The sequence below is a fragment of the Mesoplodon densirostris genome, chromosome 5 (genome assembly GCF_025265405.1).
Source record: "Mesoplodon densirostris isolate mMesDen1 chromosome 5, mMesDen1 primary haplotype, whole genome shotgun sequence".
NCBI classification, from domain to species: domain Eukaryota; kingdom Metazoa; phylum Chordata; class Mammalia; order Artiodactyla; family Ziphiidae; genus Mesoplodon; species Mesoplodon densirostris.
Window position 1 is genome coordinate 69,463,946 of NC_082665.1, and position 24,309 is coordinate 69,488,254.

Here is a 24,309-nt window from a genome sequence, read left to right on the forward strand (position 1 = left end):
TTTTTCACGTCTGAGACCTTAAGTCTGTCTGAGTCAATCTCTGCTCACAATTGACAGGTAGTTTGGCTGGTTATAGAATTCCAGTTGGAAATCATGTTACTTGGGAATTGTGGAGGCAATGCTTCATTGTCTTTTGGTGTGCTGATGAAATGTCCTATGCCAGTTCTGACCCCTGATCTTTTGTGTGTGGTGGTTTTCTTGTTTTGTTTTTTTTTTGTTTCCCTTTGGAACTTTCAGAATCTCCTCTTTGTCAGCAGAGTTCTGAAAATTTTCAGTGATGTACTTGGTGAGAGTCTTTTTTTTATTGGTGATGTTGGGCTCTCTCACCTGGAAACTCAACATCCTTCAGTTCTGGGATATTTTCTTGAATTATTTTCCATGATAATTTCTTTTCCTCTGTTTTCTTCTTTTTCTTTAGTTCCTTTAATTTGGCTCTTGCATGTAGTGAATACCTATTATTTGTCTTATCTTGTTCTTCTGCTTTTTATTTCTTGATCTTTTTGTTTTATTTCATAGGAGTTTTTTCAGTTCTACCTTCGGCCCTATTGAACTTTTTTATTTCTGAGAGGATTTTATTTTCTAAGAGGTTTTCATCATTCTCTTTGACTATTCCTTTTTCATAACATTCTATTCTTGTCTTATGGATGCACCATTTTATTTCTCTGAGAATAATAATTTTAGTTGTTTTCTTCTGTTCTTTTTAAGTTTCATCTTTCCATTGTTTTGTTCTCATCTCTGTCTTTGTGTTGAGGGCCTCCCTCAGACGTCTGGTGAATCTTGGTTATCTGTGTGTAATGAAGATCAAGATATAGGCTGTGGGTTGCAGACTCTTGAGTGTGGGGAGGGGGTGGAGGGCACTTGTTTACTGGGAGGGCCTCACAGTGGGTATTTGAATGGGAATTCAGCTGTTTCATTGGAAGAGTCTCCAAATCACTATCTTTTGGTTGTTTTTCTTATGTTCCTCAGTTAACCTAGAGAAAAATTCTCTAACCTGCTTGGGGGGATCAGATTGGCAACATTCTGGAAAAGGGAAGGGAGATGCTGGTGGGTAGGGGCTTAGGGGAGATGGGTGATCTCAAGTTTCAGTTTGTCCATACTCCCTCCCACCTTTGCCTGGTGTCTCCTGGCAGAGCTTTTCCTATTCAATCTTTGTTTTCTGCTGGCTAGGCAGGGGGCTGTTTGGTCTGGGTGAGGGGATCTGCTGTGTGACAGCTCTTTGTTCAAACATGTAACAACCTCCCCTTCCCCTGCTTTCAGCCCACCTCTCTTCATGCCTGTGGAGGTGCCTGGTACTTCTAGGGCCCAAGGTTTTTAGGGTTTTCTCTGGGAGAATTGGCTTGTTTCTTGTTGGCTGATCTCCTGAGATCATTGGCTAGGTGGGGAAAGTGGAAAACCCCTCACCCATCCATTCCCATCCTAAATGGGATCACATTAAGAGGTGATCGTACTTCTCTGTGGACTTGGGGCTTTGGTGCTTCTAGGTGGGATGGAGTTTTCACATTGCTCCAGTGTGTGGTGTTTGGGTGCAGGGTAGGGTACAGACATTGACCTCCCAGAGAGGTCTTGATTGAAAGGGTGGCAAGAATGTCCATGCAGCATGCTTATGTACCTGTGCAGTCCATACGGCTTCATAAAAAAGATGAAGGGTGAGCTGGCGACTGGGAGTGGTCCGGAAGAGTCCCTGTGGGAGGGGGGCAATTTGGAGAGGGGATGAGGCAAAAGGCAGGTGTAGAGTTGAGAGAAGGAGGGGTGAGCCTTATCCCTCCCAAGGCAACTGTGCCTAGAGGCAGCACATCTGGGGCACCCCTTCTTGCTCAGGCCCAGGCGGGACCTGAGACTCACGGTCCTTGGCTCCTTGATCCCCAGGTGGTCCTGCCGACGTGGCTGTCCTCTACAAAGTTCTCCTCACTCGTCGAGAGAATCTCTGACCCCAAGGACTTGAAAAAACTTCTCAGGACCCGGAATAACGTACTGGTGCTTTACTCCAAATCTGGTGAGTGCCCCTCCTGGCCTTGGGGCCATCGTCAGGGATGCGGCGGGATAGAAAGGAAGGAGCGGGGACAGAAGTGGAAGGCAGAGACCCCGGGACTAAAAACCGCTCAGGGAAGGTCCGTCAGAAGATGCAGGGGTGTTAGTTCTGCTGCTTTTGGGTCCCTAAGAGGGCGTTTCAGTTCCCTTTTACCAGTGTTTCTTAGGAAAAACCCTCTGGAGTCCCTCAGTACCTCAGGAGGGAGAGGACGTGTGTGTGAAGGAGACAGAGGACAGTGACCACCCGGCATGGACGCTCTGGCTCTCTGGACAGCACGGCCAGCCCTGCCAGGGCGTGCTTCTCCAGAGCTGTTGATTAATTGACTGGGCCAACCTGTCGCCAGCTGAATTGGTCCCAGGCTTGGGGGCACACACCCAGGCTGGCAACCCTGGCCCTGCCTGGCCCCAGTCTGTCCCGCTCTGGGGTCAGAACGAGAGACTGAGTTTGGAGTGGGCTCCACGCTCCGGACAGGGTGGCTTCAGTGGGGGTAGGACTAGTGGTTTGCCTCTTCTGACCTTGAAGCTGGCGAGGGCATCACAGATGGAGAGAGGTTTGCTCAGCTCTTGGCCGCGACTTTGAATGTCTGACTGTTGATGCTGTTCCAGCAGAGTTAAGTGTTTTCGCTGCTCCTAAGGATGCCAAGTATTCTGTGCCCTGAAGAAATAGTAGCCAGTGGCTTGGCTGGTTCCGGGCAGAGCTCTCCCTGGCAGCTCTTCCTCAACTCCCATTGGCATGGGGGACTGATGGATGTTTTGGACGTGTCCCTCCTGAAGCCTGCATCCTCCAAGCACCCGGGCACATGCTGCTCTTTGCCCTTCTGAGGGCCTGGCACACACTCCCTGGGGTGGTTGTTGGGAGCCCAGCGTGTGACTAGCATTCCTTCTGAGGCAGGGGAAAAGCAGAGTTGCTCCTGAGGCCTGGGGTCTAGGGCCCTGGACAAGCATGGCTCAGCCCCCTTGGCTGCTCCCGGAGCTGGGGGGTCGTCAGTGCCCTCCAGGGACTCACTCACTTCCTTCCCTGGGTAGGTCCTCTCACATAAGCTCATCTTCTTAGAAGGACTGACAGGAACTTGTGTGACACGCTCTCATTTGCTGCTTTGCTGTGAGGTTGCGGGTAATGTCCAGTCGAGGGAGGAATTGGAGTTGAGGGAGAATAGCTGCCTGATCTGAGGTCTACCAGCCAGTGGGCGGTAGAGCTGGTCCCGCTGCTGCCTCCGCCTCGCTTCCTCTGCTGGAGCGCGTGGAGAAATGTTCTGAGTCTGCAGCGACAGGAGGCTCGCCACCAGGAAAGGATTCGGAAAGGAGAGAGTGGGAAGGCGAGGGGTCCAGACCAGGGCTTGCAGGGGCCGGAGGCAGGGCTGGGGGCACTCTTGTTTTCTCTTGGGCCCTCACCCAGCCTCTGTCTCTGCCTCTTGGTGGTGGGACTCTCAGTGCTGCCCGTGTGCCCGGCTCCTCCCTGCTTTGGACCGCTGGTCGCAGGCCGGGTGATTTTGCCTCCCTGCCTCTTGCCCAGCCCTGCCCCTGAGACTGGGGACCTCCAGGGGCTTTGGGAGCAGCGCCAGTAACTGGCTTCTCTCCCCCCACCACCCCTTCCAACCAGTGCCTCCCCTTCCAAGGCTGAAAGGCAGGGTTGGGAGGGCCTTCACATGGCTCTGCATTCCCTCCCCTGCCTCCCAGAGCCCAGCTGGAAGGGTGGGGGGCGGCTTTTCCCACCTCGGCCGCGCCCCCTCCTCCTGTGGTCCTGGGGGCGTTCCTGGGAGGGCCTCCTGCAGGTGGCTCCGTGCACGGCTCTTGCAGCATGCTTTCTGTTGGCTGCATGAAAGGCTCAGCATGCTTTGTGTTCACAAACAGCTTCCGTTAGCCACACTAGAAAAGGAGATCTGAGGAAGCAGATAGTTCACATATCATTTCTGCTTGGCTTTGGAACGTCTCCTGTGGTTTCTGCTGGGGGAAGGCGGCAGGCAGCCTGCGCTCTCCATAGTGTCTGCGTGGAGGACCTTTCCAGGGAGCTCACAGGGGTGATGGGGCAAGGGGACAGCCTGGCCACAGCCACCCAGCAGTGGACCACTGCAGGCTGGCAGCATGGAAATCCTGGCCACAGAGGCTCCATTTCTAAGCGCCCGCCCTCCTAGTTTCCAGGGGCTTTGCCCAAAGCCTCTTCCTTTCTCATGTTCATCCGCCCGGCCCCAAGGCATAGTCCACGGTCCTGCAGTTGTCCCCCAAGGTACTGCCAGTGCTGGGAAAGAGGGCCGTGAAAGTGACTTGGGTACATTTAGTATCGGTCCATCAGAGACTAGTGTCACACGTAAACCTCATTAAATCACCACGTTGTACCAAGTCCCTAGGTGAGTGTGTGACGCACAAGTGAAGGAAGGGTCTGGTCCCTCCCTTGTCAGCTCCCAGGTTGGGCACCAGGGCAGACCAGCGTGGAATCAGCAGACTCGGTCCCCGCTTAGTTATAGAATTGTAATTGTTCAGTTATAGAATTTTTAAAATGTGTCCCAGAATGGTAATGAGTCAGAGATTCTACTGGAAGTTGAGGGCCGAGAGATTCTTGGAAGAGTGAGACGTGAGGTGTGGCTAGAAGGTGGGTTAGGGTTAGGGTTAGGGTTAGAGTTAGAGTTAAAGTTCTGCGTCTGTGAGGATTCCGGGAGCAGAACTTTCTGAGAAGAGCTGGGCTGTTCTTACAGAACCGTTGCCACAGGGACGGCGTTCTAACTGGTGCTCAGGACCTCACCTCTAGGACTGGTCTCCGTCCTTCCCTGTCCCTGAGGGGAAGATGGCAGGGGAGGCCATGGTGCACTTGGGTACAGATGCTTAATTTTTTGTTTTTTCACAGAGGCTGCAGCTGAAAGTCATCTCAGGTTATTGTCTACTGTGGCCCAGGCAGTGAAAGGACAAGGCACCATCTGCTGGGTGGACTGTGGGTATGTCCTGGGGATGTGGGGTATGGTGGCTGGAGGGCCGGGTGTGGGCTTTGGTGGGTGGGGTGGGAACTGTTCCTGATTGATACTCTGGGAGAGGGGATGTGATGGAGAGATGGCTGCAGAAGGACCCCCGCTGGCCCAGCAATGCTGCAGGACCGCTGTGGGCTGGAGGAGGGGCAGGTGTGTGGCTCCTGCTTCTGTCTTTCCGGCCCCACCCCTCTTCTTCCCTCTTCCGTAGTGCTTTTACCTTTTACTCTGTTGTCATGTGTCACTTGATTTTGCCTCCTCAGTGGGTGGCAGAGGGGGCCTTGGTGCCCAAGGAGCCAAGATGATTTTCAGGGCCACTCGGGGGGGCTTGCTTATTGGGTGGCGGGTCTGCAGCAAGAACTGCGGGCTTTGCCTGTAGCCCAGGTCTTAATAGAGGTCTCCAGTGCCCACGGTGCAAAAGCGGTAGAGCCAGCTGATGACCTGTCTGTTGCCTTGGCTCCCAAGGTGGCTCCATTAGATGTGTCAGTCCTGGACAGGTGGCTCAGTCCTTCCGGCTCTCTCCTCTGGCCTGCGTCCCTACCCCCACGTGTCCTGATGATGATGCTGTGAGCTACTTCTCCTCCTGCCTCGCCTGCCCCTCCCAGAGACTTCCTTGTCAGTGTTGCGGTGGCAGAATCAAGCGCCGGCCCACAGGAGGGAGAGCTGCTTCTGAGTGTGGCGAAGGGGGCTCTTGCTCGAATTCCTCTGATGCTTTTGAGTTTGGGAGTTTTGAGTCCATGGCGTGCTCAGCTTCCCTTTCCTTTCAGTCATTAGGAGTAATTGCTACATCTCCCTGTGTTCAGTGCTTTTGCTGCTGGGATTTCTATACACACACCTTTTGTCACATAATTAGCTCCCAGTTGGGCATAGATCGGCAAAAACAGAGCAAAGACACATAGACAGTGAAACATACGGAAAAGGTCGAGAAGAACAGGTTTATTCTTTGCACGTTTGTTGAGCACTGGCTGCACGCAAGGCACTGCGCGGCACTTGGTGGATGCCGGTATTTACATGTCCTTTTGACCAAGGACAGGAGGTGTTTCCAGAGCTGCTGAGTGCAGCCACTCCTCACCTGGACTTGGGGTTTATCGGGAGTTTGGGCTTGGGAAGAGGAGAGGAGAGGAGCATAGGCGGTATTTCAGTCTTGTTAGTACGGGGATGAGGTGGGCTCTCCTGGGAAAAGAGGCAGTTCTTTTCCTGCATGGCCCATAAAGGTCTTTGTAACCTTTACTGTCTCTGTCCTTGCCCGAATCACAAGCCCTGCTACTACGCTGTGGGTTCAGTGAGCTTTTTTGGGCTCCACTCCAGTGCAATCTTCTTCCTCTTCATTCTGAGTTCTCAGTGGCTATTTTGCAAATGAACTTCTGGGACACACAGTTTTAAAAGTTGATAGCCTCAAGCTGGTCCTGCCCATCGTTGGAGAGAATTGAAGGAGATTCATATTTTGACAAAGCACTGAATGAGACCAGGAGAAGAAGTCTTAGCCAGTCGGTGTTTGCTGTAGGGTGTGTGTGTGTGTGTGTGTGTGTGTGTGTGTGTGTGTGTGCATGTGCACGCATGTACACACACACGTGCCTGTCTGGCCTCACGCCTACCAACTGATTCAAACACCAGCGAAATGGAAGACGGCTCACTAGACAGTTGGCGAGATCGTGGCTGTTGGTTACTTCTAGTTCAGAGTTGGTCTGGAAGTGTTCTTATCTTCCAGCTATGTCTCCGTCTCCCATATTTTACCAGGCGTGATCTGTGTGACTGGCAAAGTACTAAAGCCTATCAGAGGGGACAGGGTGCTTTGGAATCTCCATACCCGAAGACGACATCAGTCCTGCCAAGCTGACAGAGCCACATCACAGGGAGTTCTCATCAGGCTTGTAGGTGGCAGAAGTGGGCAGAAGAGCTTCGTTTAGCTGCGCCATCCATCTGGGTCCATTCAGCAGACATTCCCGAGCACTCACTCTGTGCTTTGAGGTACACACATGGCTAAGTGTCCTCGAGGAGCGCAGTGTGCAAGGAGGAGAGGAAGCAGACACCTAGCCAGGTGATTACAGTCACTTCGTTCTGCCTGGAAAGGTTGAGGAAAACTTCACAGAGGAGGTCGAATTCAAATCTGGGGCAAAGACCTCAGAGTAGCAGGTCTTTAAAGTGCCCTGGCTTTCCCTGCAGGCAGTTCCCTGTGGTGTGGGCCCCTCGGGTCATCTGGCCGATGGGTATGGAGATGATAGTCCCGTTCTGCTCCCTGGACAGGCAGGACTTTATGGGGCCGGGGTTAGTATGTGAAGACAGACCAAGAAGAATAGAATTCAGGACTCATTTGGAGACATGCTGTCTGGAATCAATAAAAGTGCAAATGGGAGAAATAATCCTGTGACTTTTTTTTTTTTTTTTTTTTTTTTTTTGCGGTACGCGGGCCTCTCACTGCTGTGGCCTCTCCCGCTGCGGAGCACAGGCTCCGGACGCGCAGGCTCAGCGGCCATGGCTCACGGGCCCAGCCGCTCCGCGGCATGTGGGATCTTCCCGGACCGGGGCATGAACCCTTGTCCCCTGCATCGGCAGGCGGACTCTAAACCACTGCTCCACCAGGGAAGCCCCAATCCTGTGACTTTTGATGTTCTAAAATGAAAATCTAGGGGGGCACCTTAGAGCTTAAAAGAGGCAATCTTAAGACAAAAGGATTGACTGTTCACATAATTGCTACTCAATTTATGCCTCTAAGAGGAAGTATAAACTGCAATATTAAATAGCTTTTAAAAGTTTAGATGGGTAGGTGGATTATGGAGCTATCATGGATGATGTTGGAAGCAGGAATACCTGGGTTCAAGTTTGAAGTCAGAGGCAGGATACAGCTAAATCTTCCCAGAACAGCCAAAGGGATAGAACTCGGAGCTCTGGTCCATGCAGGCCACCCTGGGTGGCAGTTCACGGATCACCGTTGCACAGAGAGATCCCCAAGGACGTGAGCTGGTTCTGCCCGTCTGCTCAGCCACTCCTGCTCTGAGACTTCTGAATGTGCCCCGTTAATTAAGGGAACCCACCATGTGCACTCCGGGCCCTGTGATGACAGCCCTCAGCTGTTGTCCTAAACGCGCTCAGTCTGTGTTTATGAGTCTGAATGAGACGCCCTGGGATGGGCAGAAGCGCTCTGGTGGGTGCTCTCTGCGGGAGAGTGAGCAGGGAAACGGCAGGTGGGCGGCCAGAGCACAGCTGCCCTCGAGTAGGCCCTGCTGTGTATGGTTCCCCACCTCTGCTTCCTGCCCTGCCAGTGAAGGGTCAGAGGTGGGAATGGGCATGCCAGGGCTTGGGGTGGGTGATGGCCCCTCTGCTTTCCCCCCTTAAAAGGCAGGTGAAGGGGGCAGAGGGCATCCTAGGGGGAGAGAAGACAGTGCTCTGGGGTGAGACATCTGTAGAGGTGTGTGCAGTAAACACAGGCCCCAGTTGAGGGGTCAGCTCCACTACTTACTAGCCCCATGACCCTGGACAGGTCGGTTACCCTGAGTCTGTTTCCTCATCTGTGAAATGGAACAATAATACATATTCTGCCTTCTTACCGGGTCTGTGTTGAAGATCTTTGTAGAATAGAATTTAATGTGAGATCCCATTCTACTCTTGTTGTTTTTCATCTGGGCCAGATTGTCAGGACATTCCAAGAAGCTGGAGGGAGGGGAATGGTGTGTTTGTCTTCAAGAGCTTTTCCTTGGGTGAGGACCCCTTGGTCGTTGTGAGGATGCTCCTGAAGAAACTTTTGGGTGTGAGAGTCAGCCCCAGTGCACAGGGTGTTTTGCTTTGGCCCTTAAGAACTATGCAGTGCTGTGGAACTTGTAGGACTGCAGGTCAGGAGGCCTGGCTCTGAGTCCAGGCTCTGACAGCAAATAGCTGTGGGACCTTTGGCAAGTCACTGCCCCTCTCTGGGCTTCAGTTTGCTCTTGTGTGAAATATGGAGTTGAATCTTCCAAGTTGCTCTCACCCCTGCATAGCCTGGTTCAGAGTGTTCCAGAAGCTGCCAGGCTCATACGTGTGTACACATACGTGCTCGTGTGTATGCATGTGTATACAGACCCATGTATTCATGTAAATGTGTGGGAGGGGTGTGTCTTCCAGTCTTTGTGTCTCTCCCCACCCTGGGTGTCTGCCTCGTACGTCTCTCCGGTCCCTCCCTCTCAGCATCTCTCCTCTCTCCCCCTTTGCTCCCTCTCCCTTAATAGTTTCTGTTGCTCCTTCCCTTCTCGGGTCCCTGCCTCCCCCATTCTTTTGGTCTTTTTCCTCCTCTCTTCTGTGTGTGGATATTTCTTCTCTTTTTCTTGCTTTTCTGGCGCTTTCCTCCCAGCTCCTGCCTGCGTGCCGGCAGGCACACACACCCCTCTCTGTTGGACCCCGGGCCTCCGTAACCTGTTGCTTTGAAGTGTCCGTAGGGTTTTTGGCTTCTGTCCCGGGATTTGTCAGCTCTCCCTTCCCCTCACTCCACCTCCTGGCTCAGATCTCAGCAGCCATGCTTGGGTTGGCTGGTGGTAGTTGTCCAGCTCTTAAGTGGGTTGAGTGTGAGGGAGTTGGTATTCCCCACGTGCCCTGCAGCCTGGCATCGGGGCTCGGCCTTGGCATGGAGGGCTGCTTTCTGGGCGGCGGAGCTGGAGCCAGCAGGCGGGAGCCGTTCCCCGGGTGCTAATTCCTGGGGCTGGTTCTCACGGGGCTGAGGCTGCCTGATGGGGCGCCTGCTGCCTTCTTTTCCTGAGGGTTTAAGGTCATTACCTTACCACCTGCTCTCATTCTCCCATCTGCTTTCTTTCCCCTGGAGCAGTGCTGGCTTCCCAGATCCAAGATGTGGGGCCTGTCAGGGCAGGCATAACATATTTTGAAGCCCATGTTTTCTTCCAAAAATTATTCGAACTTAGCATTTGCTCCTTTACATGTAAGCGTGTTGAAATTACCATGGGATAAAGCAGGCTTCCAGAAGAGGCGCCATGTTTTGTGTCGTGGCTTCAGACACCTTGTGGCACACTGCTGTGCCCTCATGGGGGTGACGTGTCCCCCCTAGAACTGCTGGGCCGGAGAGGCAGGTGGAGGATGAGAAGGCACGCTCTTCTTTCTCGTATTCCCATCACTTTCACGAACTCTGCTACATAATTCATGCTTGATCATGTGCCTTCTTGAGGTTGGCACCAAGAAGACAGCCAGACTCCTGTTGTGGGAGTCCCTTCATCATCAGGGCTGTGACCAGCCATCCAGGTCTGGGCAAGTTGAAGGCCCAGCTGTTCTAGGCTGTTCTCTGTCTCCTGCCTTTGTCCTCCAGCTACCTCCTTCCACATTGTCCTCTGCATAGGGCACGTTGCAGGCATGCTGACAGTGTTGTTTTGCTCACTCGCTCCTTATCTTGCATTTTCTTCATGTCTCTGAAGTGGGGGCACGTCCCAGCTCTCCTCTGCTACCCACCCTCTGGGGTCACAGGTCATCCACTCAGAATCCTGTGTTAGACCCGAGCAGATGGAAGAAAGGGATTTACCCCTTCTTTGATGGGGAAAGGGACCCCAGGAAGGCTGAGTTGGCCAAGGCACACAGTGTCCAAGACCGGCTGGGGGCCTTGCCTCTGGTCGTCAGTGTAGTCTGCTTTTTACCCGCTGCCAGAGGCGGCCCAGTCTCCACCATCTGTCCTGGCTTCTGGCTCCTGGTCCATCCGTCAGGATACAGGCAGCCTGCCTTGATATTTTAGAAAGACTTGACCCTGTAGGGGAATAGAAAGCTCCATCCAGCTCATATGGACAACTCCCGCATTTTGCAGCTCGGGGAACCAAGGGCCCTGCCAGAGGTCACAGGCTGGCTAGCAGCAGAGCCAGATCTAGAAGCCATCAGTCACTCCAGTTGACAGCGACTCCAGGGAGGGTTTGATACTTAGGCTGCGACTTCTCAAAGTCGAGTACCTCCCCTTCCCGAGCCTCCAGCACCTTATTTCTTCTCTTCTTCCTACTCTCACCCCCCACCTTCCATCCCTGGGTCTGACTCCCAGGAGTGTGAGTTGCCAGTCTCTTGAATGATCGTCACGGCACGTGTACATCTAGCAAACACAGCACCACGTACCTGCAGCCACTCTGCACTGCTGGCCAGCAACCCACAACAAAGTCAAACGAAAACGCCCATGTGTATGTGTCTGTCTGGGCCAGGGATGGGGAGGGAAGTGTGAAAAGGCCTCGGTGACCTTTCACATTCTCTGTAGAGGAGAGCCCAGGGAGGTGGGGGGGGAGGGGATGTAGCAGGTCATGGGTGAGTAAACGGGCAGAGGGTGTTGAGGCTCCAGCCTCCCCAGCAGAGAAGGCTGGTTCCTGCAGGACAGTCGGGGGTGGCAGATGAGGGCCTCTGCATGGCCAGTCCACTCTCTGTGGTTGTCCCCTCCCTCTCCATCCCCGGCAGAGCAGCTCATTTTCCTGCTCACTGCCTTTGTCTTTTCCCCCCAGAGCCTCGGTCACTGGCTAGGGAAGGGCGGCAGCACAATTAATTGTGCAGAATCTATCAACCCAGATCCTTTTAAGTCCCTGAGCTTGGGTAATTTCTCCCCTTCCTGAACTCATGACTTTTATTGTCCTGTGCAATTAGTGCGCTCTCTCTCTCTCTCTCTCTCTCTCTCTCTCTCTCTCTCTCTCTCTCTCTCTCTCTCTCTCTCTCTCTCTCTCTCTCTCTCTCTCTCTCTCTCTCGTCTCTCTCTCTCCCTCCCTCCCCCTCCCCTCCCCCTCCCTCCCCCTCCCTCTCCCTCCCTCTCTCTCTCTCTCTCTCTGACAGAATCGTAGGAGGGAGAGCCAATCTGAGAGCGCACTGTCAGGAATTTTCACCTGGCAGGACTCCTGGAGCTCAATAGGCAGAGCCCAGAGAGCCAGCAGTGAGCGCCTCATCCCAGCGCAACAGCCGGCATCATTCACTCACTCACTCAGGCTATTTATAGAGCGCCTGCTATGTGCCGGCAGCTGTTGTAACCCTGGGGAACTAGCTATGAACAAAACAAAGCCCTCGGCTTGGTGGAGCAAACCTTTCTGATGGGGGATGACAGTGGACATGCTGGTCAGGTGTGGAGACAGCGGGGAAGGGCGTGTGACTGTGCTGGATGAGGGGGGCTGAGGCTCTGGGGTCTGTGCCAGAGATGCTCGGAGAGGACGGGAAGCTGGCTCCCCACCTACCCCTCTGAGGGTGTGTGCGTGTGCGTGCGTGTGCGTGTGTGTGTGTGTAGGGGGCAGGGAAGAGGAGAGAATCCTCGGAGAGTGTCCTGTAACTTAAGGAGGGGAGAGGGTTGCACAGAGTCTGCCACAAGGAATCCTGTGGCAGAGACAGAGATGTGGTCACTGGACAGCCGTGGGGGCCGTAGGCTGCGGGCTGGATGTGCTCTCGGGGAGCCTCCGTGCCCCTCCAGCTTCACCCAGTCTCTTTGGAATGTTGCTCCTAATCCTGGCCTGGGCTCACCGGGATAGTGAGACTTTTCCATGGAGTGGGTTCCCGCACAGCCGGCAGGGATTGGGGTTGCAATGATGGGCCCCATCGCTCCTCTCTCTGCTTTGTAAAGTCATAGGCAGAGGCTGCCAGCCAGGCTCAATGGAGGAGAGAGCTGGCATGGGGCTGCCTTGCAGTCTGGGTGCCCCTGCTGGATGCTAGCATGGGGCGAGGGGGGCCGTGGGCACCTGGACCTGGTTCCTGCTGCAGCCACTATTTGTTTTCACATTTGGGTGGATGGTGGGTGGTCACAGAAACAGTTGCACGCAGCAGAACAAAGCCGGACAGGGAAAGTGCCAAGGGAACAGTTATAAACATCCACGTCGAGCCTTCCTGTCTCCCCTGGGGCAGGGAAACGGCGCCTCAGATGCAGTTGTCACACACAGACCCTCTGCCTGTCAGTGTGGCTTCTCCACAGAGTGCCCTCAGGACAGGGCAGACCGAACTGTAATCGCCACCGTCAGTGGAGGTGAGCCCGGCAACCCCACAGGGCTCTAGGGTAAGAGTTCAGCCACTGGCTGCGTGGGCTGCCCTTATAGGGCCTCCTGATGCACGCTCTCAGCCCTTCTGGGTCCCCTCCGCAGCCCAGCTTATCCCTTCTCTCTGGACTCCCTATCTCAGAAGGCCCTTTCCAGCCTGAGGGAGAGGTCACAGCCTTTCCCTTCTAAGTTCTTCGTGTGTTTCTTTTTCTTTCTTTTTCTTTTTTTTTTTGTGGTATGCGGGCCTCTCACTGCTACGGCCTCTCCCGTTGCGGAGCACAGGCTCCGGACGCGCAGGCCCAGTGGCCATGGCTCACGGGCCCAGCCGCTCCGTGGCATGTGGGATCTTCCCGGACCCGGGCACGAACCTGCGCCCCCTGCATCGGCAGGCGGACTCTCAACCACTGCGCCACCAGGGAAGCCCTTTTGTGTGTTTCTTTAGTCCCCTGTTTGCTGGGGGTGCCGATGGGGGTGCTGGAAGCTGCAGCGGCTGCAGTGATGGCCACCACAGGTAGGGCTACGCAGGGAGGGAAGGCTCTGGGCCTGGGCTGGGCTGGGGGGCCCCTAGGAGTGGCTGACACTCTCCCTCTCCGACCCACACACCTGTCCCGCAAGACATGCTTCTTGAACTGCAAATTGCACATTTACACATAAAATGAGGTCCCATCATTTTGCTTGTCCATCGATGAGTGTGGCTTTTAGAATTGAGCTGAGTGGTGTAATTAGTCCATCTGCTGTGGGGCTGGTGCTCAGCTGTGTGAAGCTGGTGGCTGTCGAAGGTGCTGAGGTAGGTAAACAGGTGAGAGCCGACAGGACTTCCCTCAGGTGGCTGTCATCCCTGGCAGAACAAGGTTTCTCATGTGGTATAGTCACCGGGGACCAGTGGGGGTGGGTGTGGGCGGAGATGCCCTCGCTGAGTCCATTGAGATGTGGGGAAGGGTCCTGCAGTGAGGAGCAGGGCCCTGCGGGCACGGTAGCTGCTGCCTCTGGCTGGCTGTTGGGCAGACCTGGCTGAATGTGGTGAGGTGTGGTGGGGAGGCCGTGAGAGCAGGTGAGGTCTCTGGGGCGCCAGCACAGGGCACAGGGGAAGCCGAACCTCATGGAGGGCGCAGAGATGTCGGGGAGAGGAGGAGGAGGAGGGCGGGGCAGGGGCAGATGTCAGAATCACCTGGGAGGCTCCTTAAAACACAGTCGCTCGAGGATCCGCTGGGAGTTTGGACTGAGCAGGTGTGGGATGGGGCTGAGAATTTGCACTTCTGACAGGTTCCTGGGTGGTGGTGATGCTGCTGGTCTAGGGACCACACCTTGAGATCCATGGTCTAACGGAAAGGGAGCCAAGATTAGAGGAAGTCGTGATTGAGCACTCGGTAAATGGTGAATGGCGCCCGGCAGACTCTTCTTATGAGAAGAGTTGCAGAAGTGTGATATTGCAGACGCTAGCACTTCACCAAACCTTTGCCCTTTCTCTTTTCGGCTTTTGTCATACCTGGTCAGATTTCATAACTCCTTCAACATCGCAGAACATTTCCCTCCTACTCTGGTTTGATGGTATATAGAAGGTGGCATATGGCACACATCAGAGGTTTAAAAACAAAAACTTGCTGGGGCTGCAGGTAGAGCTTCTGAAGTCGTGATCTGCGGGAGGGTCAGGGAATCAGTATGCTGAAAAACTTCCCCAGGTGATTCTAATGAGCATCTAGGACTGGGAACCACTATCCTGAGCTTATTTTCCTTCTTAGAATGGGCCATCTGCCTTCTAAGCTTTTGGGGCACTTCCTTTATCTGGATCCATCACGTTGCCTCTTACAAGTAGTGATGTGTCCTCCCCATCTGCTTGCCCCTGTCTTTCCAAATCAGTCCAGATCCTGTTGGTTTCTCTATTTCTTCCTGTTCTCTGAGAACCCATGGGTAGTGAGGGCCTCACTTGCTACTGAGAATTCCAAGCTACCTGCCTTATTCTTGGGCCACCAGCAAATTTTACTCCATTAGCACCTTCGTGAGGGCTTCAGGTAACAAGTGTCTTTTTCCTGACATTTGTGTCTTTCAGTGACACAGAGAGTAGAAAATTGTGCAAGAAGATGAAAGTTGACCTAAGCTCAAAGGACAAAAAGGTCGAATTATTCCATTACCAGTAAGTACATGTGGGCATTTCCAATTTCCAAGTAAATGCTGAAAGCTTTCATTGGTATTCTCAACAAACTGCGATTTTTAGTGAGATTAATTTTATTTCAGAATGATTTTTTTTCTGTGTTTACAATTATTTCTTAAAAAAAAAATTGACCTGTGTTCAATAACTGAATCTTATTAAGATGCTGCAGGAAACCAGAGGTAAGTGTCTTCACAACCATTCCTAAAGTTAACACGTTTTTCTCCTTATTTGACAGGGATGGTGCATTTCATACTGAATATAACCGAGCTGTGACATTTAAGGTAAATTTCCCTCCCTCATTCTCAGCAGAGGAGGAAGGGCAGAGTGTACAAATGCCCTTCTGAATGATCTGAGGGATTCTCATCTCTAGAACATAGATCAGCAGAATGCCTGGAAAAGTTTGTAACTGTTAAACGAGTGGGGATAACCGACCTTGTAGACAGTTTGTGACTCTATCAGCAGTTGTCCAGTGATACGTATGACATCATGCCCTCCCCTGCAAAGGCCTGAGTCTCCCTTCGCTGTGGCTTCAGAGCCCTCCCTCACCTCTGCAGTGGTGTCCATGGGGGCCGCCCACAGGCTGGAGGGGGCCAGCTGTGCCCAGGTGAGCACAGTGTTGTAGACCCGGGCAAAGCAGCACCTTTGGGGCTGCTGCAGCTCATTGCAGATGAGATGCCCATGTCAGTGAGATCGTTCCCTGCTACAAATGCAATTCAGAAGGAGATGGAAATGCATCAGTGAAAATAAATATGGAGATCCTCTGACCTGCAGGTGCTGTCCTGTTAGTCACAAAGTAGCTCCCCCAGCCCTGAGTCCTTCCACTGCCCTTGGATTCTCCTCCTTCAACATGTGCATTCCCTTCCTCAAATCAGTCTTCTTTTGCCTCTGGTCCAGGCAGCATCCCCGTGCCCTGGCTGGGGCCCTGTGTTTCTTCTGTTCCAGCATATGCTATATCCACCCTCTCTGACTCTCCTGCTTCTCAGACTGTGTTAGACCCTGGGCTCCTCTCTCATTGTCTCTCTCTTTCCATCTGTTTCCTTCCATTCTTTTCTGTCTGTCCATCTGTCTGTGCAGCTGTGCCCCTCTCCCTCTGCCTCTCTCCCCCCTACCTCCCTGGTCATTTCTTGTTTATCCACTAATGCTTGTTCTTTTTTAAGTTGTTGCAGCTTTTACCTTACACAGGCTCAGCCTGATTACTCATCATCTTAACACCCACTTAGCCACTTAGAGAAAATTCTCCCAACTAGAGTTACTTAACCCCTCTTATTCTGTGTTAAGACGTCAGCTGAAGTCCTTGGAGGGAACACGTACTCCGCAGGAATCAGACTTCGCTGGGTGGGGTGAGGGAGGTGCTGATGGAGAGAGGGGGCGGAGGCTTTTCGTTTTGTTTTTGGAGGTTGTGTTCAGTTTATATTTAGCTGTCTGTCTGTCCTGGGCTTGTGGAGCAGAGAACGGCAGCTGCTCAGAACTGCAGTAGCAGGAGAGGAGCCCGGGTGGTCTGGACTTGCCTGGGTGAGGGAGGCCAAGTCCTGGACTCTGTCTACCTCCTTACAAAGACCAGGTGTGTGGGACCTGCTTGCTCCCATCCTTCCTGTGATTTCAGCATCAAGAAGCTGGAGAAGTGGGCTGAGCATTGTACGGGGTCAGGGTCTTGGGCAGAGAGAGGGCATCCTTGGTCCCAGGGTCCCCTAAGCGCGTGGGACCATCAAGGACTGGAGTAGAGTCCCTGGGATTCTCCAGGGTGGGGGGCGATGGCGGAGCTCCCCGTGACTGCCTGATGGCTCCTGCTTCTTACAGGGAGCAGCCACGAACAAAGCCCTCCTTGGTTACGGATCAGTTTTCCTTTCAGGGTTTCTCCTGAGCCTCTAACTCCGGAAAGATGAAGGAGACCCCCAGCAGGGTGGGTGCACAGGCTCAGGCTCATGTTCTGGCTGTTGTTGCTGTCACCCTGTATGGTTCTGCGGGGGCCAGGTCACAGGGACTAGGCCAGGGTCCCTAGGCTAGAGTCCAGAGGCCAGATAAGTGAGAGTGTAAAGAGCAGGGAACTCAAAGAGGGGGCCTTCCTGTATAAGCGGCCTTTTGCTTGTCAGCCGACTGTCCAGCAGGATCCTTACTGTATATGAGTGGTGAGGACCAGAGGTGCCTGGAAGGTGAAATTCGGGGGGCCCTCGGGTGACCTTCTCCCAAGGCCTGTGGCCGTGGGTGTGGTTTCCCAGCCATGCAGACCAAGATGCAGGGTGTTGGGCAATTTCCCTGGGGTTCAGAGCACCCAGAATAGGACAGCTGACGGCAGTGTCCCAGGCGCCCCTCCCTGCAGACCTTTCTACCCAAGGTCTTGTTGGTTAGACTGATTTGGAGACTAAGAACCTATGGATGGAATTATTCAACTTCAATTAAAGAAGAATAATCACCTGAAAAGCAAAAGATGGGTAGTATGAATGTTTCAATTATTACATTAAAAGAAGGGATTTTTTTTTCCTTTTTCCATCCACATTCGTCTTTTTTCCTTGATGCTGAGGCAGGGGTGGGGGTGGTAGCCCTTTAACTTAGCTCGTGCTGGAATGGGACAGGAGCCTCCCAGAGCAGTAGGTCCTACCTGTTTTGGGTTCCTAATCCCACTGAGAATACCCTGAAAGCCGTGGGCCTTCTCCCTAGAAACAGTGTGTGTGCATACATTGAAGGAAGTGTTTTCCTGTGAGTCTGGGGCTTCACAGACTCCTAAAGTCCACTGTGTACCCCAAATTGAGACAGCAGCACCGGATCTTCTGGAACAGCAGGCGGGTGGGCACTTACAAGCGTCTGTCTCACATGGCTCGTGGCTGTGAGTATGGGTTTCGGGACGGCCCTGCTGCTTCCACTTTGGCTTGTATTGTCACGGAGAAGCTCTCACTAGGGACTGAGAAAAGGCCGGTCTGCCTCTGCCTGGTGGAAATGGCCCACTTCTCTTGCCAGCAGGCATTTCACAGCTCTGTTTGGACAGACAGACAGCATTACCTGAATGAAATTCTGCGAAGTCCTGGCTGTCTCCCACTCTCCCATAGTGCTCTTTCCAAATAGGAATTTCCAGAAATAACGAGCCTCCCAGGTCCTCTGTGTGACCGGTGGGTGGGCTGCATGCACAGGCTCACTACGGGGGTGTTTCCTTTCTCACCGCAGACCTTCCTCCCTCCTCCACCCCAGCATACCCGGTTCCTCATCTGCTTCCTGGAGCTTGGTCAGAGTGGGCAGAAGTAGCAGAATCTTGCATCAGACTGGGGGACACTGAGGGCTCATCTGCTGACATGGATGGCCAGCAATCCCTTCCAGGGTTGGAGGGATGGAGCCTCGGCTGGTTTCTGTTACCCGTTTCTGGCTCTCACAGGCTTTGGGCAGCATTTCCCACATGACTGTCTGAGAGGGAAGGGAATGCAGCTTCTGTCCTGGCTCAGTGAACTGTGGCAAGTGGGGAGGGGAGCAGAGGGATGTGCCCCCTGTTCCTGCTGCAAGTGTGTCCTGCCCGAGGGGAGCAGAGGTTTGAATTTGCTCACTTGTCCACATGACAAAGGCTAAGTAAGCCCTTTATCCTGAAGGTCTTGGTCCGTCTAGAAGGGGGGTCCTTAAGGAGAGAAATCTGGCAACCAGGGGGCCACAGCGATGAGCACCCTGCCCTGGGGGCTTCCCACCTGAGCCTCACAGGATGATCAGGATTTAACACACTCCCAAACCAGTTTAGATCATGAAATACCAAGCCGGTTACAAGCAGCTGTGATTACTTGCTTATGTGATGGACAGTTTTAGTGGCTGCCTGATGTGTAAGTATCTTACTTTGCACAGGATTGAAGACCTTTATTCAAATTGATCAGGGAGACTTTCTGGAGGAGGTGAGATTTATTAGAAGCATGTGCCTTTGTTTTGAATAAGCCAACTAATTGTCTCAAATTTCCTGTCTTGTCCATGAAGAAGCATCATAGGTGTCAGTGGACCAGAGTTAGGTGTTATGTTGCTGAAGAATCCTGGTGGGGTGCATTTTTAGGGCCTTTAGTAAGCTGTCAGTGGGTGATAGTATGGCACACCCCCAGTCGTTTGCCCATAGGGCACAATGCATCCCGTTCCAGGCACTTGGGTCTCCAGGTAGGGAATAGGGCAGGTTCCTGATTCCCCCACCTCCCTCTTTTCCTGGCTAAAACGAGTTTTCCCTTCTCTCTTTTCGTCAGTCCGTAGTGGCATTTCTGAAGGATCCAAAAGGGCCCCCACTGTGGGAAGAAGATCCTGGAGCGAAGGATGTTGTCCACATTGACAATGAAAAGGTAATTTTTCCGTATCAGTTCTGATGGGCTCTGGAAGCTTCCCCCCTAACCAGGGTCTCCCAGGAGAGATGCCCAAGGAACTGAGAAGTGGGAGTATTTTGAGACCTCCAAGGGAGCTGGGCCAGGGCCCTAACATTTGGTTCCCCTTCCCAGCTCTGTGACGGAACTAACAGGAGATTACAGGCGTCTGACTGCCTGAGCCCTTCCCCTGTTCTTTGCTGCCTTATATAATGTATTTTAACGTGTTTAGATTTTCCTTATAGGAATATTGTTTAAATGTTTTCTCATTAGGTTATTCAGTTGTTGGGACTGCCTTTGTGTTTTTTGGGTTTTATTTTAAAGTGGGATTTGCTGTTTTGTTTGTTTTAAGAATAATCTGTGAGGTTTGGGTTGCATTGCCGGAGATTTGGGTCAGGTCTTCACAATTCTGGGTCACTGTGTTAACTCTGAACAAGTTATTTACTTCAGTTTCTGGATTTGGCTGGTGTGGGGGGCTGGGGTCAGAAGGATGGTTCTGATGTAAAGTCTCCATACAACCCTGACCCTTCTCCTTTCAAAGCCTGCCCCGGGGCTTCCCTGGTGGCGCAGTGGTTGAGAGTCCGCCTGCCGATGCAGGGGACACGGGTTCGTGCCCCAGTCCGGGAAGATCCCACATGCCGCGGAGCGGCTGCGCCCTTGAGCCATGGCCGCTGAGCCTGCGCGTCCGGAGCCTGTGCTCCGCAACGGGAGAGGCCACAACAGTGAGAGGCCCGCGTACCACAAAAAAAAAAAAAAAAAAAGCCTGCCCCGCCTGACCTGCATGTGCCTCTTTATCCATGTGTACCTGTGTTTGTATCATGCACACATGTGTGCCTTACTTGCTTGGCTGTGCCTTTACACTAGGATGGGCAAGAACTTCTTTGTCACATTTCAAATGGCCTGTGAGACAAGCAGTGCTTTTCTGTAGATGGAAGGAGAATGTTCGTTTTTCTCTTGATAACATAAAATGTGCCTTTTATCTTCCTCTGCCTCCCCTTTTCATTTAAAATTACTGACTCTTGACGCTTGTTAGCTCAGAAGAAAATGATGCCATTTGTACTTTCTGCAGGAGAGATCATGTGTGATCATCGTGGGCTAACCAAGTGGGCCTTTCATTTGAGGGGTGATTCGATTTAGGGGATGGGCATCAACGTTTCTGGGATAGAAAGTGCCAGTGTCCTCAGCTTGAAGATAAAGCCTTTTTAATAGGCATGTTGGGGGAAAGGAGGAGGGGCAGGTGTCAGGAGGTGGCGGCACCTGTGCCTATAGCCAAGAAAAGACAAACAGTTGGGCCTCCCTGGTGGCGCAGTGGTTAGGAGTCCGCCTGCCGATGCAGGGGATACGGGTTCGTGCCCCGGTCTGGGAGGATCCCATATGCCGCGGAGCGGCTGGGCCCGTGAGCCATGGCCGCTGAGCCTGCGCGTCCGGAGCCTGTGCTCCGCAACGGGAGAGGCCACAACAGTGAGAGGCCCACATACGGCAAAAAGAAAAAAAAAAAAAAAAAAGACAAACAGCCTGAACTGATGGTTTCTCCCGGGTAGATTTTGTGGTAATACATGTTTTTCAACCTCTCTGGAAAGTGATTGCCTCCCTCCCCCAAAATGTTCATGTCCTGAAACTCCTGAAATTGCTCTTCTGTAACTAGAAATATTAAGCAGAAATATTTTTTTCCACACCTGTAGGCAATCCTCTTGTTACACTGCATGCTGCTGCTTTTCTGCTAATAGAATCCCCACATAAAATAACAAGTTCCACATTCAAGTTTGAATTGCCGATTTCTCTTTGTAAGCTTAGAGTTCCACACTTAATTTGAAGGTAATTAAGGATCTATGAATGTAATGTGATATTGTTACCGTTCAGGGTGTGAAACCAAATTGCTACAGGCTCAGAAAAACCTTTTCTTCTCAGATCTTTTACGGGTTTTAGCTCCAGGGATTCCAGAAGATCATTTTCAAAGCATCCTCCACCCCTAGTCAGGGTCACAGATCTTTGTTACTAATTCTATCTTAAAATGAGTGCCTTAACCCTCTAGTTATGTAAATAAGAGTAAACATTTTCAGAATTTGTTATACAGTGTTATAAATTCCCACAAAATATTTGTAACCTTTTTTATCTAACTGAAAAATTATAAGTACTATATGTTCATTGTTGAAAATTTAGAAAATTCAGCTTAAGCATAGAAGAAAAGAAAAGAAATCATCCCATCCCTCCCCACTGAGAGATACCCACTGCCAGTATTTTCTGTAGCCTTCCAGGCTTTCTGCTTAATGCATACATAAATACTGTTACTCACAAAAGTGTCATCACATTTTATATGCTGTTTTGTAACTTGCTTTTCACCCTTACTTAATGTAACATGCACATCTTATTATGACATTAAATATTCCTCTTCATCATTTATAATAATGCAGTCGTATTCCATTGTGCGGGATGTACCATCATCTATTTACCTAATGCCTTGTTGCTGCCAGAAAGCTGCATTTTGAAATTTCCTCTTATTTTCCTTATTATTCAAGAGAGAAAAACCTCTAATTTTCTTCCATGGAAACTGGTTAGAGGAGCTTATTTTAATCAAAATATGCTCTGTCATGGTGCTACTCTGCAGTCCTTGACAGATTTGCTTTTTCCCAACCATCATTGACTCCGGTTGGAAGAAAAGTCTCCTGCCCTGCTTTACACTGAAGTATCTCCATTAGCACTGTTGTGACCATTTGTCTTTTTACATTTATTATATTCATTTAAGAAATGGTTATATATTGTCTGATAACGAGCCAGGTGCTGTTCTAAGGGTTTTACAAACACAAATGATCCATTTAGCTTGTAGCCTCCTGGGGATGGGGGCGCATCTCATCCTTACGCTCCTGTGTGCACCATGGTCTCCTCGGGCCGTGGATGGTGGCTGTAGGGCTGGGCTGGGGAAGATTCATAGCGGTGGGTTAACCCCGTGTTATGTGATGAGCAGATCCGCACCTGGCCAAGTTGGGCCTCCATGAATACAAGCACCACCACAACAGAGCCACTTCATAGATCGCATAAGAAGAGACAGCCTCATGGGACCCAGTTAGCTCCTTGCCGTCTTCATTGTTCAGTGGGAGCTGAAAGTAACGCTGGTAACCTGGTACCGACTACTTCATCCCACCAGGTGGCCTTTGGAAAGCCATCTGTCCCCTCGGGCGCTCAGTTTCCCCATCTGTAACATGGCTAGAATAGATGGTCTCTGAGGGTCTTTCAGCCCCTCACGTGCCAGGACTCTGCACTACACCCCCAGCTCCCAAGTCAGACCATGGGATTTCCAAACCCCCGCCGCACGCCGCACTCCACCCGCCACTGTGGTTCCCCGGGAATGTCGTCTCCATTCCTGCGTTGTCTGTAACCTGCAGTGTTCTCTGTGCCTCAGGACTTCCGACGGCTCCTGAAGAAGGAAGAGAAGCCGATCTTGATGATGTTTTATGCTTCCTGTGAGTGACTTTCTCCTTCGGGTTCAAGTCAGACATTCAGACTCTGGGTGGGGCCGCTGGGGGCGCGAGGGGAACCGGGAACTAGCCCCGGGCCTCCACTTAGAACGCCCAGTCACGGTGCTCACACCGTCTCTGCCTGCACCTCTTTTCCTTTGTCTTTGCCTTTTCGTCTGGCTCCGCCTCTCCTGTGGTCCACATCAGTTTTTCTCTCACTAGCTTCCGCATCCTTCTGCCCTCTTCCCCCAGCAGCAACATGGGTCTCTGCTCCAGGTCCCTCCGCCTTCCCCGCCCTTTGCCTCCTGCGGGCCTGTAGCCCTTTGCTGGCAGCCGTGTGCCCGGTGGAGCCGTACCTCGGCTCTGGCTCGCTCTCCTTGGCTGCTGCTGCTGACCGCCCGGAGCCTGGCCGGCCTCAGGGCGGCTGCACGTCCAACTCTGGCTCCTGCAGAGCCACCTGGGAGGACCGAGGGATCAGGACCAGGGAGAAAGGGGCCCACTATTGGGGTTCAGTCTCTATATGAGGCAAGAGGTTGTGGGAACAGCAGTAGGATCATTGAGATGACGACCAGAAGACCTGAGTTCTAATTCCAGCTGTGCGTGCCACCAGCAGGCTGGGTGACCTTGGTCAAGTCCTTCACCACTCTGTGCCTCAGTTCCCATTTCTGTAAGGGAAGGAAGGGGTTGGATCAGTGCAGTGGCTTTCAAACTTTTTGACTGTATTTGTAGTATTAAACATATTTTACATTGCAGCCCAGTACTATAGGTACATAAAGTGTATATAAGTAAGCTGAAAAGTTTCACTAAACCATATTACCCTTACTACTTGCCATCCACTCCACCAGATGTAGAGCACGTTGATATTTTCTTTTTCATTGTTTTATTTAAACATTAATTGGTTTTTCCTACTACTTCGTAACCCTCTAATAAATGGTCAGCAAATCATGGCCTGTGGGCCAGCTGCCTTTTCTGTAAATTAATTTTTGTTGGAACACAGCCACCTCTGTTCATCTGCATGTTATCTGTGGCTGCTTTCAAGCTACAACTGTGGAGTAGAGTAGTTGACAGTATGTCCTCAAAGCCACAGGTGTTCCCCCATCTGGGCCACCTCTGAAGTCTAACTGGTCCCCCCCGACAGACTGAAAAACCTCGGTTTAGAGCCTGTGTGCAGCCTTAGAGCTCTATCTCTGTGAGCTACACGTGCCTTCAGGAAGCCAAAGGACTAAAGGCCGGAGCGAGGGGGGGTTGTGTGTGATGGGAGGTGGGTGTGCCCAGGCATGTCTGTGGCTCGAGTGGGTACCACAGGCTGTGGCACAGGGTTCTGTTTCCTCTTAAAAGCCTGCCTCCAGTCCCCCTTCCTGAGAAGTTCTCCCAGCACAGGTTCCTCCCATCTCAACCCTGCTGACCATGCCTCCCCAGGCTGGATGCCCTTCTGTGGGTTCTGCCTGACTTGGGCCTGTGGCTTGTTCACTATGACAGCAGCCT

The 24,309-nt window shown here is 52.2% G+C and overlaps 1 protein-coding gene across 1 annotated transcript in view; it reads left to right on the forward strand.

The window, feature by feature from the left end:
• Positions 1 to 24,309, forward strand: part of PDIA5 (protein disulfide isomerase family A member 5) — a 94,391-nt gene that overhangs the window by 19,839 nt on the left and 50,243 nt on the right. Inside the window, exons 2-7 of the mRNA XM_060099951.1 lie at positions 1,867 to 1,993; positions 4,868 to 4,955; positions 14,967 to 15,050; positions 15,304 to 15,349; positions 19,262 to 19,354; positions 22,770 to 22,830. Of these exons, the coding sequence (XP_059955934.1) occupies positions 1,867 to 1,993; positions 4,868 to 4,955; positions 14,967 to 15,050; positions 15,304 to 15,349; positions 19,262 to 19,354; positions 22,770 to 22,830 (499 nt within the window). The remainder of the gene's footprint in view (positions 1 to 1,866; positions 1,994 to 4,867; positions 4,956 to 14,966; positions 15,051 to 15,303; positions 15,350 to 19,261; positions 19,355 to 22,769; positions 22,831 to 24,309) is intronic.